The 18051-nt window shown below is 39.4% G+C and overlaps 1 protein-coding gene across 2 annotated transcripts; it reads left to right on the top strand.

Annotated features, from left to right (window-relative positions):
* Nucleotides 1-690: 690 nt before the first annotated feature.
* Nucleotides 691-17534, top strand: LOC106783453 (interferon-induced very large GTPase 1). Of its 2 annotated transcripts, XM_070274601.1 has the most exons (4): nucleotides 691-1132; nucleotides 7381-7704; nucleotides 11843-11943; nucleotides 12544-17534. In XM_070274601.1, exons 2-4 carry the CDS (start codon nucleotides 7428-7430, stop codon nucleotides 16324-16326), a joined length of 4161 nt encoding a protein of 1386 aa, XP_070130702.1. In that variant the 5' UTR covers nucleotides 691-1132; nucleotides 7381-7427; the 3' UTR covers nucleotides 16327-17534. The 2 variants fall into 2 exon arrangements, with proteins under 2 accessions (XP_070130702.1, XP_070130703.1); XM_070274602.1 differs by lacking the exon at nucleotides 7381-7704 and having other exon boundaries at nucleotides 988-1132.
* Nucleotides 17535-18051: the final 517 nt, after the last annotated feature.

Genomic DNA, 18051 nt, shown 5'->3' with positions numbered 1-18051 from the left:
TCAGTTAATATCCACAGTCACTGCTCAAGGTTGCTGGGCCAGTTCTGTTCCTGGTGTCCACTGTCTCAAGGATCCAGAAACACCATTGCTACCCAAGGAATGAAACTGATTTTCTTTTTAGCCCTCAGATAAGGAATGGGGAAGGTGTTCTTTTAAGCTCTCAAAACCAGAATTATATTCCCCAGGTAAGGATAATGGGTGCCAACATCAACAACTCTACGGTAAACTTCTGACATTAAGGGAGGTGTCTCCCTCCTAAGGGACCTCTTCAATAGGGCTCCACACTATAAGACAAATAATAGCTAACCTCTGTTGAGTACTAATTAAAGGCCGAACACTATGCTATGTGATTTACATGATTATTTTATTTAGTTTTCAAAGCAAACCTAGGACAGAAGTGCTGTTATTATTTCCATTACACAAATGAGAAGACAGAGACTTTGAAAAGCTATGTCACTTACCCTAATTCAACTAGCAAGTGATCACACAGGGATTAAACTCAGATCAGTCTGAATCTAATCTATGCTCTAACCCACTCAATAGATAGTGAAGTTTTGTTGTGTTTTTTTTTTTTTTTTTGAGGAAGATTACCCCGGGGCTAACTACTGCCAAACCTCCCCTTTTTGCTGAGTAAGACTGGCCCTGAGCTAACATCCATGCCCATCTTCCTCTACTTTATATGTGGGATGCCTACCATAGCATGGCATGCCAATTGGTGCCATGTCTGCACCCAGGATCTGAACCGGCGAACCTCAAGCCACCAAAGCAGAATGTGCGAACTTAACCGCTGCACCATCAGGCCAGCCCCTAGATGGTGAAGATCTTAAACCCCAAAATTGGACTTAATTTGATAGGTAGTGAGATTCATTTGATGAAGTTTGAAATCAGGGGTAAGATAACACCTCTGGCTTTCCTCTTGTCCTCTCAGGAGCAGGTGAGTAGGTGTGAGCTGGTAGTGCTTGTGGAGCTGGTTTCACCACACCCCACATTCATCAATCACATTGGAAAAACTGAAACTAGTTTTTTAGAGTTTACAGACTGTCTCCAGAAAGACAGGCAAATTTCTATCTGCCAGAGCAACCTTCCATCCCCTGGTTTGACTGAACTGGAGGAAGATCTAGAATTCTTACCGGTGAGTACCCTAGTCCCTCAGGGGCCCATAGTAGAATTAGCTTCCCTTTTCCCCAAGAGAGAGAAGGGAGCACATGTGACTGAGAGAGGCCTGGGAGGCCACAAGTCTACTTTTTCTCCTGTAGTATTTATGAAAGTCTTCTTCTTCCTGCTCTTTGCTTTCCTTCTCCATTTGAGTCTTCCCCCGCACCTTCTCTCTGAGTGTGTGTGTGTGTGTGTGTGTGTGTGTGTGTGTGTGTCTCTGTTCATCATTCTCTATTGCTCTGTTCCTATCTCTCTCTGTCTCACTTGTGTCACTCTCTGTCTTTCTGTCTGTATCTTCTGTGTCTTAAAATTTGGTAAGGTCCTGCTTTAAGAACATGATTCAGGGCTCTTTGCTCAAATTTAGGAACCCTGGGGGAGAGTCCTCATCAAGGACTCCAAGGCTGAATTATCCTTGGTAAAATGAACAGTGTGCAGAGGACATACAAACATCAAAGTGCAACTGCAACTTGGGTCAGCCTGAACTCGACAAGGGACAGGCAGTGTGAGACCAAAGGGAGGTCTCTGGACAGCCTCAGAGACTGGATAGAACTTGTAGCTCATCCCCTATCATGTTGTGTGAAACAAGCTGATCACAGCTTACCTCTAAGTCCTAGATTTCTTATCTGCAAAATGGAGGGGCGGGCTAGACAATCCCTAAGGCAATTTCCCATGAAACTCAGAATTTCCTAAAGATTGTGTAAGAACTCATCTGTCTACCAACTTACTGGAGTCTGGGCCCATTTTTGGTTGTCATTGTCACTGGAACTGGAGAAAACTGGCTATTGCTCCCATTATGTTCCACCATGTCCTCTACCTGTATCTATCTTTGTCCTAAAACACATATGCAAATCAGTCTGTGCCCATGTCATCCACTAGACACTGAGCACTTGAGGAGTGGGACTTTTGTCTTATTAGTCTTTGAATCCCCAACATACAATGCCTGGCATATGGCAGATGCTTAAAATAGCTTTTTATACATGTTGAGTGAATGAACTGAATGAATGAATGACAATAATTGCTATATCCTCTGGACTCTTATACCACACTATAAAATAATTGCATTCAAGCTTAATCACTTTAATGCCATGTTTGTGTCTGCCATTTTTCACAAATCTCTTAAGTACAGGAAACGTGTCCCATTTCTCTTGTACTCCTCATCATCTGCCACAGCAACATAGAGTATAGTCAACAAATGCTCATTTAAGAAATAAAATAGTGAATAATCCTCTTTACAAGAGCCCACCCAGGGTTCCTCAGAGCCTGGGAAGCTAGGGTGGTGGTGGGACAACTGGTGTGTGAAAAGAATCTATTTGTCACCAGTATGAATGCTCTGTATTTCAATATTTTTTTTTGGAGGAAGATTAGCCCTGAGCTAACATCTGTGCCCATCTTCCTCTATTTTATATGTGGGATGCCTGCCTCAGCACGGCTTGATAAGCAGTGCGAATGTCCGCACCCAGGATGCAAACTGGCAAACCCTGGGCCACCAAAGAAGAGCACGCGCACCTATCCACTGCACCGGCTGGCCCTTGTATCTCTATATTTAATAGCTGAGAAGTTCATCCACCGCCTGACAGCTGGATATCAGCTCTGCAAAAATAGGGCCCTTGGCCTACTAATCTTCTCTCTTAGCGTATTTTCCCTGAATGATTGCATCTCTTTCTTATGGTTTTGATTGTTATCTACATGCTCATGATTTCTTAAACCAATTCTTCAGCCCAGACAAGTTTCTGGAATGCAGGACTGTGTAACCAGCTTAAGAGTAGGCTTCTCCACTAGGATATTGATGTGGTTAAGGGCACTGGTTCTAGAATCAGACTATCATAGGACCTTGAACAAGTTACATTTCTGATTCACCATCGATAAAATATGGATATAATAATACTTGTCTCCTAGGGTTGTTATAAGTATTAAACAATACATGTGAAGTACTTAGAAAGTATCTGGAAAATACAAAGCACCCATGTGAACCATTATATTAATCTCAAACAATATATCAAACTGAATCAATTTTCTTCCTCCACCCCCAGATCTGCCCCATACCTTGTATTCGCCCATCTCTGTAAATTACCCAGTTAGGTATCAACCTAGGAATCACCCTCAAGATCTCCTACACTTCCATTTCTACAAACAATAAAAAAAAATCCTGATATTTTAAACCCTTAAATAGTTTTTAATTCTATATCTTTTCCCTGTCCCTCCTAACATAGTCCTACCTTTGACCCTCATCATTTCCTACTTGGATCAAAACATTAGTCTGCTCTCTCTCACACACACAATGTTTTCTTTATCCCTGTGACAGGTTGAATAATGACCCTCCCCAAAAGATATGTGTCCTGGTCCCTGGAATCTGTAAACTTTGCTTTATATAGGAAAAGGGAATTTGCAGAGGTGATTAAGTTAAGGATCTTAGGATAGGGGGATTATTCTGAATTATCCAAGAACTCCTTAAATGTAATCACATAAAAGGGAGGTAGATGGGATTTTTACTACAGAAGAGAAGGCAATGTGACCACAGAAATAGACATTGTAATGATGAGTCCACAAGCCAAGGGATGCTGGTAGAAACTAGACGAGGTAAGGAATAGATTCTCCCCTGGAGCTTGCTCCAGAAGGAGCTAACCCTGCCAGCACCTTGATTTTATCCCCAGAAGACTCATTTCAGACTTCTGGCCCCCAGAACTATAAGCCAATAAATTTCTGCTGTTTAAGCCACTAAGTTTATGATAATTTTTTATAGCAGCAACAGGAAACTAATACATTATTTCTCCCTCCCTACCGGCTCATTCCTATCAAATGCCTTGATGTTACTAATACCTAAAACAAACACATAAACAAAACTTCCTTGAGTATACGGTCTATGCCTATGACAGCTCCTTTCCTCTGCTTCTCTTAAGAGCAAAAAGTATTGAGAGATTTAGCTGACTTCACCTCCTCATCTCAAATTTTCTCTTTACTCACTTATACTGGGCTTTTTCCCCCATCCATGGACATGGCTTTTATCAAGGTCATCAGGGACTTTCATCTTAGAAAACAGAATGATCAGTTCTCTATCCTCATCCTCCTGACCTCTCAGAAGGATTTAATATGTTGATTGCACCTTCCTTTTTGACACATTTCCTTCTCTGGGCTTTAGGGATCCCAAATGTGTCATGTTCCCCCAGCTCCTCCTCCCTTGATGCTTCTTTTCAGTCTCCTTTAAACTCTCTTCTATATGTTGGAATGTTGTGCACCTCCAGGGGCCTTCTTTCATTTCTATCTATACTTTCTCCCTAACCAAACTTACCAGTCTCATGCTTTTAAATACCATATACGGACAACTCTCTAATCAATATCTCAAAATTGAACCCATCGCTTAAAAGGTATGCCTTACTTCTATCTACTTACCATCTCCATTTTACCTGCCTAACTGGTATTGCAAATTAAATATGGCCCCCAACCTGCTCATGTAATAAACTTTGACCATCTCAGAGCATGACTCTGTCATCAACCTATTTGTTCAGATCAAAGTCCTAAAAATCATCTGTATTGATTTTCAATCTCTGCATAACAAATTACAAAAAAAACTTAGCAGCTTAAAACAACATCTGTTTATTATTTCACAGTTTCCATGGGTCAAGAGTCTGGGTTTGAGTTAACTAAGTCCTCTGCGCAAGATTTCAAAGGACTGCAGTGTTGGTCATGCCGCAGTTCACATCTGGAACTCAGGATCCTCTTCGAAGTTCATTTAGATTGTTAGCAGAATTCAGCTTCTTACAGATGTAGGACTGAAGTCCCCATTTTCTTGCTGGCAATCAGCTGGGATCAGTCTCAGCCCCTGGGCACATGGCCCACACAGGCAGTTCCCCACATGCTCTCTTCCAGATCCTCAGGAGCACACCTGCTGCTGCTTCTTGTCTCCTTTAAGAGCCCACCTGATTCAGTCAGGACTATCAAGGATAATCTCTCTTTTGCCATATAGAGTAACATAACCACAAAAGTCATATCCTATGTTATTTACAGGTTGTGCCCACACTAAAGGGAAAGGAATTGTTCAGGGCATGTACACCAGGGGGGCATCTTAGAATCCTGCCTACTATATCATCCTTGATTCCTCACTTTCCTTCACACACACAACAAATCCATCAATAATCCCAGTTGGTTATGCCTATAGCATAAACCCTGAATTTGACCATTGCTCATTATGTTCCTTGCCAAAACATTAGTCCAAGTCTCCATCTTCCTTAGACCATTGTAAGAATCTCTTAACTGTTACCACTGCCTCTTTCCTGGTAACTCCTATTCTCCATCCTCATCCAGGAGACACGGTGATCCTCCTAAAGCTCAACCACATAATGTCCCCAAGTTTAAAATGCTCCAGCTGCTTTCCATGACACATAGATTAAAAGTTAAAATCCTTATTATGACCTAAAAGGTAGAATATGAATCACAACTTTTAGCTTTCATCTTCTTCCCTCTCCTGTTTTCAATTTTATTCCAGCCACAGTGGCCTTTTTTCTATGCCCCCTCCCCAAAACAAAAACTGGCTCCTGTCTCAGGCCTTTCCATTTGCTCTTCCTTATTCTTGGAAGGTTCTCCTCCAAGTTCTTCACATATCAGCCTTCTTATCTTCTTTCAGGTTCAAACTTAACTGTCACATCTTGAGAGTAGTGTTTCCCAAAAGTCCGCTATCCTCCAACTCCTAGTACTGCTTTACCACATCACCTTATTCCATCATCTTCATAGCAGAAATAATCATATTAATATTTTTATTGTCTTTCTCATGTACACCCCACATCCTACCCTGTCCTGGGATGAAAGTTCTTTATGGAAAGGGAGTCTGTATCTCTTGTTCATAATTGAACAGCCAGCACATGGATCATTGTATGGTGCATGGTGAGTGCTACACAATTACTTGAGGTGCTTTTTGGTACTGAAAGTAAGAAAGTAACAAATAAATCTCAGGTGATATTTTTCAGGAATGAGAGGAGGAAGAAGCAAAAATTAAAGTCTTTTGACAATTATGATTATTTAAACAACTATTCTGATCTGTACTGAAGTGTACACAATGATGAGTAATATATTATCTGTTGGAAATATTGAAAAGATCATGGTTTTACAACTGGAAAGATTTGTGTGAATTTTAATTCTTTCACTTGCAAACTGTGTAACCTTGAAAATCTTACTTTGTCTCGCTCTTGGGTTTCTTGCCTATAAAATAGAGAATAATACCTAATTTTTTTGTTAAAAATAAATGAGGTAAATTGTGCAGAGTACCTGCCATAGTGCCCAGAATGTAAGTGATGCTCAATGCATATCAGTTACCTGTTTAATTAATAGTGTTTTCTATCTAACAGAAAAAAATAATTGAAGTACATAGACAACTATAACAAAACAAACTGGAAGCATAATAATAATCGTGAGAGTTGAAAGTTAGATAGCATCACATCTTTTGGGTAAAATCAAAACAACCGTTGGAAAGGAAAGGACATGTTATAGTAACTCCAAGAATAGACAGGAGAGAGATGAGATATTGGAGAAGACAGTGGCATTGCTGATATAATAGATGTAATGAGAATAATGGCATTAGCCTCAAATACATGCTTACCTAGGAGAGTTATCTTTCAGCATAAGGCAAAGTAGTGGCTAGAAGGAGCTAGAAGTATAGGAAAAAGTTGAGGATCCTGTAGTTACCAAGGAATCAGAAAAGTGATTTTCCACACCTCTCTTATTTTTTCTAATTTTCATATGCAAATTGAATCTCCTAAAATATCTCTCAATCCACTCAACACACACAAGTAATGGAACTAGATATGTCCTCAATTCTCTTTTAAACTTTGATTCACTATAATTGCCCATAATCCTCTTACTTTTTTCCTACCTACTGGAGAACAATACTTCTATCTTTCTCCTTCCTTTTTTCAGCATAACACCAATCTCCATAAGCCCCCTATTTCATCCCATTCCCCACAAACAAACATATTCCAATAGAGAATCTTAGGAATTCTAGAGGTGGAGCACAATAGTATGGAGGAGGAATAAAGGTAAGTAGCCCCGAAGCTTTGAAGAATATCCTGTGTGTAAGGAATATGTACCATCAGCACATATTTGGGGGCTTAAAGTTTTTTTCAGCAAGACAGTCTCTGATCTCACCTCCACTTCTTTCTCTCACTTCTCTTAAACCATTTGTTTCATATGTCTTTCCCATCTTTCCTATGATTATCTATAACCATCTCTCCATTTCAGGTCAGTAACTATAGGGTCATCAGTCTCCCAACATTCAGCTGAACAGAATGGAAAGCACATTGAAGGCACACCTTCTTAACATCCTTGAGGACCTTTTAGAGGAGGAGTCGGTAAAGTTCAAGTTCCAACTCACAAACATAGCTCTTTCTGAGGGATACAACCACATTCCTAGGGGCACTGTCCAGCAAGCAACCCCAGTGACACTTGCTGATCTACTGATCCGGTACTATGGGGAGGAATATGCCAAGACTGTGACCCAGGAGGTCCTGAAAGCCATAAACCAGCGTAGCCTGTTGGAGAAGCTCCATCAGTCAATGGAAAAATGTGAGTCTAGATCTAACCCAACCCTCTCTTGGCTGGATATAACTCAACTCCTTCCCTGAAATCTTCATTTCTTAATTAATTCAACACACACTTTGACAGCATAAAATTTAAAAGGAACTGTGTGTCATGGTGCTTTTAAAAGTTATTTATTGAGATAAAATTCATATCCATAATTCCAACATCTCAGCCATACCTGAGTTTGATTCTGATGCTTGCTCTGTCTCTTCAAACTGCATTTTTTGTCTTTTTATGTGCCTTGTAACTTTTTATTGAAAGCCAGACATGATGTGCTGGGTAAAAGAAACTGAGGTAGATAGGACTTTATTGTGAGTTTTTATATTTGTCTGGCTAGGAGTTAGGCTGTGCTTACTGTTTGCTGCAGCTGTGGTGTCAGAGGCTAAACTTTCCTCTAATGTCCTTGTTTTTGTCTCCCTGTTGTCTTTGGGTTTCCCTAGAGACTCCTTCTTAAATAGGGTCAGAGAGATGTAGTCCTTTCAGTTGTATTCCCCTGTTATTATACAGAAACCTTATTGATGTGGTGGTAAGGTGGAGGGCAGAAGAAGCATTCTATAGCCAATGATTACCTCTCAGTCTTTTAATGAGCCTGTGCCACTGGGCTGTGACCTTCATAGTCTTATCTCCTGCCCACATTCAAGGCTCAACTGAAATGTTACCTCGAGAAGCTATTCCTGTTCCACCTCAGCTGAAAGTACTAGCCTCTTCATCCAAATTCACTGTGCGTTTTTCCCCTTAGTTCTTATTGATCATATTATTGATTTTTTAACTGTCAAAGTAATTTGTGCTCAATAAACATTGGGACACAAATATGAAACAAAAGAATAAAAACATCAGTCATGACCCCAACAGACTCACACAACAAACAATGTGGCGCATGTCCTCACTTTATGTTTAATAAATTTTTCTTCACCTAGATTATACTGTAGGTACAGTTTTATATCATTAGAGGTTGTTTTTTGGCTTAAAACATTTCCCATAGCATTAAACTGTAATTCGTAAGTACTATTTTAAATGCCTACATATTATCCCATCCTATTGGTGCTTTGTAAATAATTTTTTCTGTAGCCAAAATGCCATTTCAGACATTTTGTTGTTTCCAAAATAACATGATGCATAATGCTGTGAATATCATGAATATCTTCATGATAGATCTTAGTGCTCATTTTATTTCATTCCCTTAAATTCCTAAAATTGAAATACATGAGTCAAAGGGTGTATATATATACATTTGTGAATATACATATATATCTTCAAATAATTTTCCAGAACTACTGTATCAATTTAGACATATACAGTGTATGAGCATGGCCATCTTACTGCCTCTCACCAACAGGAAATATAGTAATTTTTAAATCTTAATTTGTAGAGAAAAATGTTATTACTTTAAAAATATTTTTAAATATATATTTTCAATTTGTTTAATAAAATAATTCATGAATATACTTAAAAACTAAAGCATACAGAACATTACTTTGACCCTTCTCTCCCAAAATAACCCCTTTTATCTCAATTTTTCTTTTGGTGGTGACTGCAATATCTCTAAATAGTACGCTTTTACCACTCTTTCATAGATTTATCAATATTAGGCATCGTTCATTGATTTCCTGCCATTATAGGCAAGTCTTTTGCTCAACTATGCCACCTCTCGCTTCCTACCCACTTTCTTCCCCATAGAATTATAACAGTATTTTTAGTTTATATACAGATTATACCTGAATTTTATTTTTTTAACTTTTTAATTTGGTCCATTATGAGAGGCAGTATCTTGAAACTCCCCAAAACACTTATACTTTACATGGTCAAAGTTGGAAATCTTTACTTTCTATCTTAGAATCATGATAAAAACTTACATCTCTTATTTATAGTATATTTCTAAAAGTTGAAAGTCAATAATTTACACTATTATACACATATAAATTTTAGTCGTAACAAACTCGAGTTCAGTTATTACGTTTTAACTTTTGGTTTTATTTTTTGCTTTCATGGAAATCTCTCATTGCCGTATTTTGTGTTTTTTTGGCATTGTACATCTTCATCACATCCTATGTGCTTCCAATATCTCAAATATCCTATAAAGTGAGTAGACTTCTCTATTCCTCCATTTGTTTTTTAGATAATTCCTTTCTAGAGTCCTCCTAAGAAAAGGTATGTGGATAGTAATCTTTCTGAAAATAATTTTAGTCTATTCTCAAGCTTAAAAGGTAACTGGGTTGGATTGAAGGGTTTAGGTCTAAAATCCTTTTACCTTATTATTTTGAAAGAACTACTTGTCTCTATTGCTTACTGATAATGAGTCTAATGTCAGCCTGATTTTCATTCTTTTGTGAGTGGTCTCTTGACCACCCCACCCCTGCCCCAGATGATGTTAGGGTCTTTATGTTAGGGTTCTAAAATGTACAGTGAAGTAGGTTTTTTCCCCCTATTTCTCTTGCTGGAAACTTGGGAGGCCTTTCTTTTTTAATTTTTTTTATTTTATTGAGGTCATATTGGTTTATTACATTGTGTAATGTCAGGTGTACACTATTATATTTCAATTTCTGTAAAGAGTGCATCGTGCTCATCACCAATAGCTTCGTTTTTATCTGTCACCATACATGTGTGCCCCTTTACTCTCTTCGCCCACTCTCCCACCCCTTCACCCTCTGGTAACCACTAATCTGTTCTCTTTATCCATGTGTTTATCTTCCACATAGGAGTGAAATCATATGGTGTTTGTCTTTCTCTTTCTGGCTTATATCTTCTTAACATAATGCCCTCAAGGTCCATCCATGTCATTGCAAATGAGACGATTTTGTCATCTTTTATGGCTGAGTAGTATCCCACTGTATATATATGGCACATCTCCTTTATCCATTCATCAGTTGATGGGCACTTGAGCTGCTTCCACATCCTGGCTATTGTGAATAATGCTGCAATGAGCATAGGGGTGCATAGATCTCTTTGTATTGTTGATTTCATTTTCTTTGGATAAATATCCGGTAGTGGAATTGCTGGGTCATGTGGTATTTTCATTTTTAATTTTTTGAGAAATCTCCAAACTGTTTTCCATAGTGGCTGCACCAGTTTGCATTCCCATCAGCAGTGTATGAGGGTTCCCTTTTCTCCACTTCCTCTCCAACATTTACTATTTCTCGTCTTGTTAATTATAGCCATTCTGATGCATGTGAGGTAATATCTCATTGTAGTTTTGATTTGTATTTCCCTAGTTATTAGTGATGTTGGCAGGCCTTTCTGAGGTGAAGACTAATGTCCTTTAACTCTATCACTGGTGAAGGTGAAGTTTCACAGACTGCCACAGACTGATCTTCTACTTAGCTACAAAATATACCCACAAATATGTTTGTTCTGAACCTCGAAACTTGGTCATTAGCTGGATACTGACCTTATTCTTGACCAAACCTTAATCTCAATCTGCCTGACTCTTTCATTTTGTTTCAAGGACTGATTATTACATAGACTATCATTATCATGAGACGCAAGGTAGGAGATTCAGTTATAATCTGTGAGCAGCCTAGAAATATGAGGCTCTGATAAACAAGATGCTCAATATTTGGGGAGTGATATGGAAGAAACATTTGACTACTTTAAATCACCATTTGTAGCAAAAAAAAAAAATTGTCATCCTCAGGGAAGACTGCTGTGAAAGTCTTTTACGGTTTTACTTGGATTTCCTTTCTCAAAAAATTTGAAATTTTGAGGATGAAGAGAACCTGACTATTGAGAACCATCAGACCCCCTCCACTCTCCATACCCCAAGTCAGTCAATGTGCTATGACCGAGATTTCTGAATAAATAGAACTCTGTTTATCAGTAATACCCTAGTTAACTTGACCCAGGCCCCTTATTTGATCACTATTATTTTTGTGTCATTTTTAAAGCCTGCACCTCTCAGCCCACAAGATGGTTACTCTTATTTCCTGACCATTCTCATAATACAAAATATGCATATCTTTCCTTGGCTCACCCTTGGGAAAAAGACACTAATGATGAATTCATGTTAAGCTGTTGGCATCAAACTAGTGATTGTAGGTGGGGAAGAGGCTAAGCTTCGAAAACACTGCAATTCTGACTTCATGTTTTACTAATGGTGAGAATAATGAACATTATTTTCCCTCCAAAGATGGATCTTCTGCTCAAAAAGTTGCAAAAAAGACAAATAAGAGGAAGCAAGAGAATGAAGCAGGACCAAATGAAGATAAACAGCAACTAACTATCTCAAAGGTTTGTAATCTGCACTGGGGCAGATATTTTTGCCCTGGAATAGAGTGGAGTGTCCAGGCCATAGGATGCTCAAAATCTTAGGGGCTTACTGGCTTCTATGTCCTACAAGATATATCATAGTCATTCCATGTTAGCATCAACGGAAGCATGTTGATGCTAACATGGAATGACTATGATATGTCTTCTCCAAGTTGTTTTGGAGAAGAGCAAGATCCCAGAGAGATCTGGCTATGACTCCTGTCTCTGCTGCTCACTTCTGTGTTACCGCTGGAACATTGCTTGATTTTCACGAGCCATTCTCCTCCAAAATGAGAATACTAGTAATAAAGAGGGCATTATGAAAATTGATGGTTACTAAATAAAACCAATTCATTTTCCTTTCAGTTTTCCTTGCTATCCTCATTTTCTGCTTCTGGCCCTTCAAGGTGGAACCCTGTATTATAATTCATCCCTTGATCAGCCCATTACCTAGCACATAGAAGGACTCAATTTATTTTTGGAAAACTAAAAATATATTTATACATTCGTAAATGATAAACTTAATTGTCTCCTTGCTATAGAGAGATACTAGCCATTATCACTGTTTTTGTTTCTTTCTAGAGATTTAGAAATATCTTTAACCAAAAGAAAATATCCAATGAATCTGCACCTTATCCCAGAGATCCTCAACCAAGCAATGATAAGGAAGTAACAACCAAAAATCAATACTTTCATGACTTGATTCGGCGGCTTAATCTGGACAGTTATTATCCCAAGAAGATGGCCAAAGTCAATTCTCTTTTGATAAATAAGACCTCCCTCCATGGCACTCAACCAAGAGCTGAAACAGAGCCACCATTTTGTTTTCTAGAGAAACTTTTGGTATTAGATTACCATTTGCGATATCTAGTTTACAGAGGTAATATAGATACAATATCTACTGTGTCCCAGACACTGAGAACCACAGAACAAGAAAGAACATTTGAGAACTTTTTCATTATCAAGGAAACACAATCAAATGCAGTACAAATTTGCATCCACCCAATGGACATACAAATGGCAATTTTTCACTGTGCAGATGACTTTACAAGGCAGTATATTTTCACCAAACTTTCCATTTGCCAATTCGCTCTCCCACTTTTGGTGCCAAATCCTTGCAATTCCCAAATTGAATTCCCTCTTTGGTCTCTCAGGCAACTCAGGAGAAGCTGGAGAGAGGTGGAAAAAATAGGATGGGAGAAAAAAATTAGGAATTATAATAACCAGCTGATTAGTTGGCAACCTATACATATTATATCTTTCATAAGAGTTGGAAATTATGTCTCTACTTCCAAGTCTCAGATTTTGAATGCACTCCTGAGTAAAGGCAAACATGACCATTTTTCCTCCCACCATTCTAGGGAAGACAATAATAGATGTCTATTGATAGATGGTATGGTGGAAATCTGCTGGTTCTGCCCAGGTGGGAGAGCTGAGGACAGATTTGAAAACTGTATTGCCTTCACCAATCTCCATGGAAATGCTGAAATACATGAGAGGCAGGTTAAGTTCCTGCAGCAGGTCTCCTCAGTCACTGTCATTCTCCTGTCAACTTCCAATTTTGACAAAATGACTAGTTCCCTTCTACTCGAATTTTGGAATTCACCCAAACCTCTTATCTGTTTGTTCGAAAATGCAGAAAATATTATGGATGAGAATTCTGCTCACAAAGTGAGAATTGGGATCAAGAACCTAAATAAGATAGAACTAGCTGATAAAATTACAGCTACTTTAACACAGTTGCTGAAGAAGTCTGGATCTCCTTACAGTTTGAGTGATTGGGCCAACATTGCTAGGAAGTATGAATTTATTATTGATGAGGACCAAAGAGGCTGCCAAGAAGCAGGGAAAAAAGCAGACATCCTAATGGACATCTTGAGAAAAGTGAAATTACCTGAGATAAAGGAGAAGTTACTACCACTTCAGGGAGGTCTATGGCGTGATTGGTGTAAAAAGGATAAGGAACTCCATCAGCTCAGAGAAAAAGGAAACAGGAGCATTGAGCAATACACGAATGAGATTGAGAAGGAAAAGCAGATAACACGTTGTGAACAGTACCACAAAGTTATTAACCTTAATGACCTGATGAAGTCTCTGTTTGAAAGTCTTCAGTCACATCCAGAGACCCACACAGAGCTCTACTTTCTGCAGGGGCTGAGCATGTTAATGGACCAACTAACCACAGGAGAGTTAGAAAAGCTCCACCAGAGGCACCGTTTTCTGTTGGCTCAGGTGCGAACAGAGAAGCAGAAGCTGTCAAAGAGAGACTCCCTCAGACGCTGGGAGGCTGAGCTACAAGCTGTTTCCAAAGAGATCAGTGACTCTACCCTGGGAATTGAGCATCTCCTGAGAGAGATGGGCCAGATCTACGAAGCTCTGGAAGAAGCTTCTTCCCAAACAAATACACTATTTCTCTCCCTTCCCCAAATGGCTGCTGACCTGATGGTATCTGGAACTCCCATTGAGCTGATGGATGGAGATGCATCTTATGTGCCCCTGAAGTGGGTGGCAGCTGTTTTAGACAAGGTCTCTGAGAAACTTAGAGACAAACGGGTGTTTGTTCTCTCTGTCCTTGGCCTACAGAACTCAGGAAAGTCCACTCTGCTGAATGCAATGTTTGGGCTTCAGTTCAGTCTCAGTGCTGAGGGGTGCACCCGGGGGGCCCATATGCAGCTCCTGAAGGTGGAAGAGATGCTCAAGGAACAGCTGGGCTTTGATTTTGTGCTTGTTGTGGACACAGAAGGACTTCGGCCCTCAGAGTTCATTAACAAAGCACATAGTGAGGAAAATGAGTTGGCAACCTTTATCATTGGACTTGGAAACTTAACTCTAATCAATGTTTTTGGGAATGATCTATCAGAAATACAAGATATTCTGCAAATAGCTGTCCATGCCTTTCTCAGGATGAAACAACTGAACATCTCCCCAAGGTGCCTGTTTGTTCATCAGAACACAGAAGAAATTATAGATACAAATCAAAGTATGGAAAGGCAAAGATGGCTGCAAGAGAGATTGGATGAAATGACACTTGCTGCAGCTGAACAAGAACAGTGCTCAGATGTATGCCACTTCAGTGATGTCATTAAGTTTGATGTCAAGACCCACATCCATTACTTTGCTCACCTCTGGGAAGGTTCTCCCCCAATGGCCCCTCCTAATCCCTGCTATAGCCACAATGTTCAGGAGCTGAAAAGCAGGATTCTTAAGCATGCCAAAGAAGAATCCAAGGGAGGTATTTTGAAGATATCAGAACTTAAAGTGTGGATACAGGATTTATGGAAGGCCTTAGTGAATGAGAACTTCATTTTCAGGTTCAGGAACACCCAGGAAGTCAAGGCTATGAATAAACTGGAGACCATGTACAACAGCTGGACCTGGGAACTGAGAAGTCATATGCTGGACTTGCAGAATCAGCTGACCAACAAGATTCAGAATGGAGAAGTTGAGGAGATCAAGAGAAGCTCAATTGAGAATCGAAGTGCAGGAAGACATGAAGCCATTAAGCAAGAACTTGAAAGGTATTTTCGAGAAGACAGAGATAGAGATATCTTGGCTCAGTGGAAAGGAAGATTTGAAGCTAATCTGAAGAATCTTAAAGAGGAGCTTATAAGAGAAACTATGAGAAAATGTGAGTATTTAATTAGTGGAAAGAAAATACAAGACCTTTTGAAGGAGGAAAAAGTAAAATTTGAACATAAGCTATTAGAAAAAATCAGAGAGATGGCTGTGTCCCCCAGTGGGAAAGAGTTACATGATAAGGAGCTGAGAGAGATGTTCAACAAGATCTGGTCAGAGAACATCTGCATTCTGTTGCCTCCCACACTCCCGTCTGCTGAGGGTCCTGATATTGATATTGAGCTAGAGAACATCCTCCTGGAGCATTTTAAACAGCATCCCAATATTGTGAACAAAATCAGATCTCGTAATACAAGGAAAACATTTTCTATCAATTATTCCAAACATGTTATCACCTCTCAAAAGTTCCAAGTATATGGACCCTCTGTGGAAGACTTTGAAGAAGATATTATAAAGAAGACAACAGCTCAAATTATGAAATTGGTTGAAGAACTCATACACATAAGAGAACAACAGAATGAGGGTTACAGTTCTAGTTACTTCCATGAAATTCTGCGAGTGATCCATACTGAGGCTGAGGCTGCATCTCAAGGAGCCAGGTTCATACTGACAAACAGATATAAACTAGAACTTGCCCTCGAGCTCTTCCAAGAGGCAGCAAACAGCTTTAAAAAGATATGTATTGCATTCAAGAGAGCAAACAACCCCGTTCTCTACCTAGAAAGCATAAAAGAGGAAGTTTTTACTAAATTGCTCTTATCCTACAAAAACTGCCAAAACATTGGCTGATTTGCTTTTGTGAAAAGAGTTTCTGCTACCATATGAATTAGAATAAACATTCAAAAAGCTTGTCAGTTCCTCACCTGCCTTTTCTCTTCCTCTGTTGCATTGCTTTCTGTAATGAGCATTTCTGTAACCCAGATAATTAAACCAAACCCACTAAACACTATACTTTGCATCTTCTACGGGAGTTTTAGAATTAGTATATGTTCTGTAAATGAATCTCCAAACTAATGTTTTGCCAAAAGTTTAAAGTAAATATTTGTTAGAAATAACACAAAACATGTAATTCACTTTTTTGAATAACAAACGTCTCAAGTAGTACAACGCTATAAAGCAAAGAAAAATGAAAAGGAAAATTTAAGACCAAGAGTAGGGGCTGGCCCGGTGGCATAGTCGTTAAGTTCACATGCTCCACTTCGGTGGCCCAGGGTTCACGGGTTCGGATCCCAAGCACAGACCTGCACACAACTCATCAAGCCATGCTGCAGCGGCATCCTACATACGAAAAATAGAGAAAGATTGGCACAGATGTTAGCTCAGAGCCAATCTTCCTCATCACAAAAAAAAAAGAAAGAAAGGAAAAAGAACCAAGAGTGTATTGGACTTCTTCCCTTCCTCTCTTCTTTCCTTCATTTGCTTAATTATCAGTTGAGTCTCTGCTGTGAGACAGGAATTCTGCTAAGTGTTGTGGATATAGAGCAATATAAGACATGGACTCCGGTTGTTATATAAATGAGCAAAAGACAGCCTCTTTATATGAGCTCTTAGGTTGTTTACTTCTTCACAGTAGCCTGGGACCCATTAGCTCCAAAGCCCACCGGTGCCAAACTCGAAATTTTATACAGACAATTGTTTTTACTATAATCCAAATAAGCATATTTTCAGCCATTTAGTGCCTGCCCACTTTGCGCCTTGTAAAACTGACCCCAATATCTGTTAGCCTTAGAAAGATAAACTCCAAGGCTATAAAGACCTCAAGCTGACTCTGCTCATTGGAGCTCTCTGATTCAGAGACTGCCCACTGCAGCACTGATATCACTTAGACATGTAGGCCCTTCTCTGACCCCCTGGGAGTTCCCTCATCCTCCTTCCCTCCTGAGTGGTCTCCTGCCACTCATCCAGAGGGTGTTCCCTCTGGATGGTCTCCTGCCACAGGGGACTTCCCCTGCACACACGCCTGTCAATCACCCAAATAAAGTAATACGCTACTGCCATCTTGTGGTCATGTCTTTTTCCTTGATCAGCCCTGAAATCCTCAAACCTCCTACACAAGGACACACATGTTTTATTCAGGGACTGCTTGAGAGGACGAAGTAAATATTATCGACTACAAAAAATTATAAGATGTGCTATCATTTAAGGAATTAAGGAAAGATATAGGGATCAGAGGGAGTAAGGCTTAGCTTAGCCTAAGTTCGGGGAAGCATCAGGAAATGCTTTGAAGATAAGGGAGATGAAGGCTGAGCCAAATCTAGAAGAATGGAAACGTAAAGCAAAGGTAAAAAATTCAGGTAGAGGGAAGAGCTTGGAGACTCTGAGTAAGTAGAAGTCCACTGGTAGGATTAAAGCACAAGTTGCATGTGGGGCCTGATAGGAGATTAAATTAGACAGGAAGGCAGGTGCTATGTTATATAGCCCTCGTTGACCCTCACAAGGACATTTGATTTTATCCAGGGTGGGATTTTTAAGTGATGCATAATTCTGCTGGACTATTTCCTTCTGTCTCTTCAG

This window comes from Equus caballus, chromosome 7 (assembly GCF_041296265.1).
Source record: "Equus caballus isolate H_3958 breed thoroughbred chromosome 7, TB-T2T, whole genome shotgun sequence".
NCBI classification, from domain to species: Eukaryota; Metazoa; Chordata; class Mammalia; order Perissodactyla; family Equidae; genus Equus; species Equus caballus.
This window is presented reverse-complemented; position numbering and strand designations above follow the sequence as displayed.

Coding starts and splice junctions, on each gene's coding strand:
- LOC106783453 (XM_070274601.1), top strand. CDS start 7,428: ATGGAAAGCACATTGAAGGCACACCTTCTTAACATCCTTGAGGACCTT. Junction 7,705..11,842: donor CCATCAGTCAATGGAAAAAT/GTGAGTCTAGAT, acceptor TTCCCTCCAAAG/ATGGATCTTCTGCTCAAAAA. Junction 11,944..12,543: donor AGCAACTAACTATCTCAAAG/GTTTGTAATCTG, acceptor GTTTCTTTCTAG/AGATTTAGAAATATCTTTAA.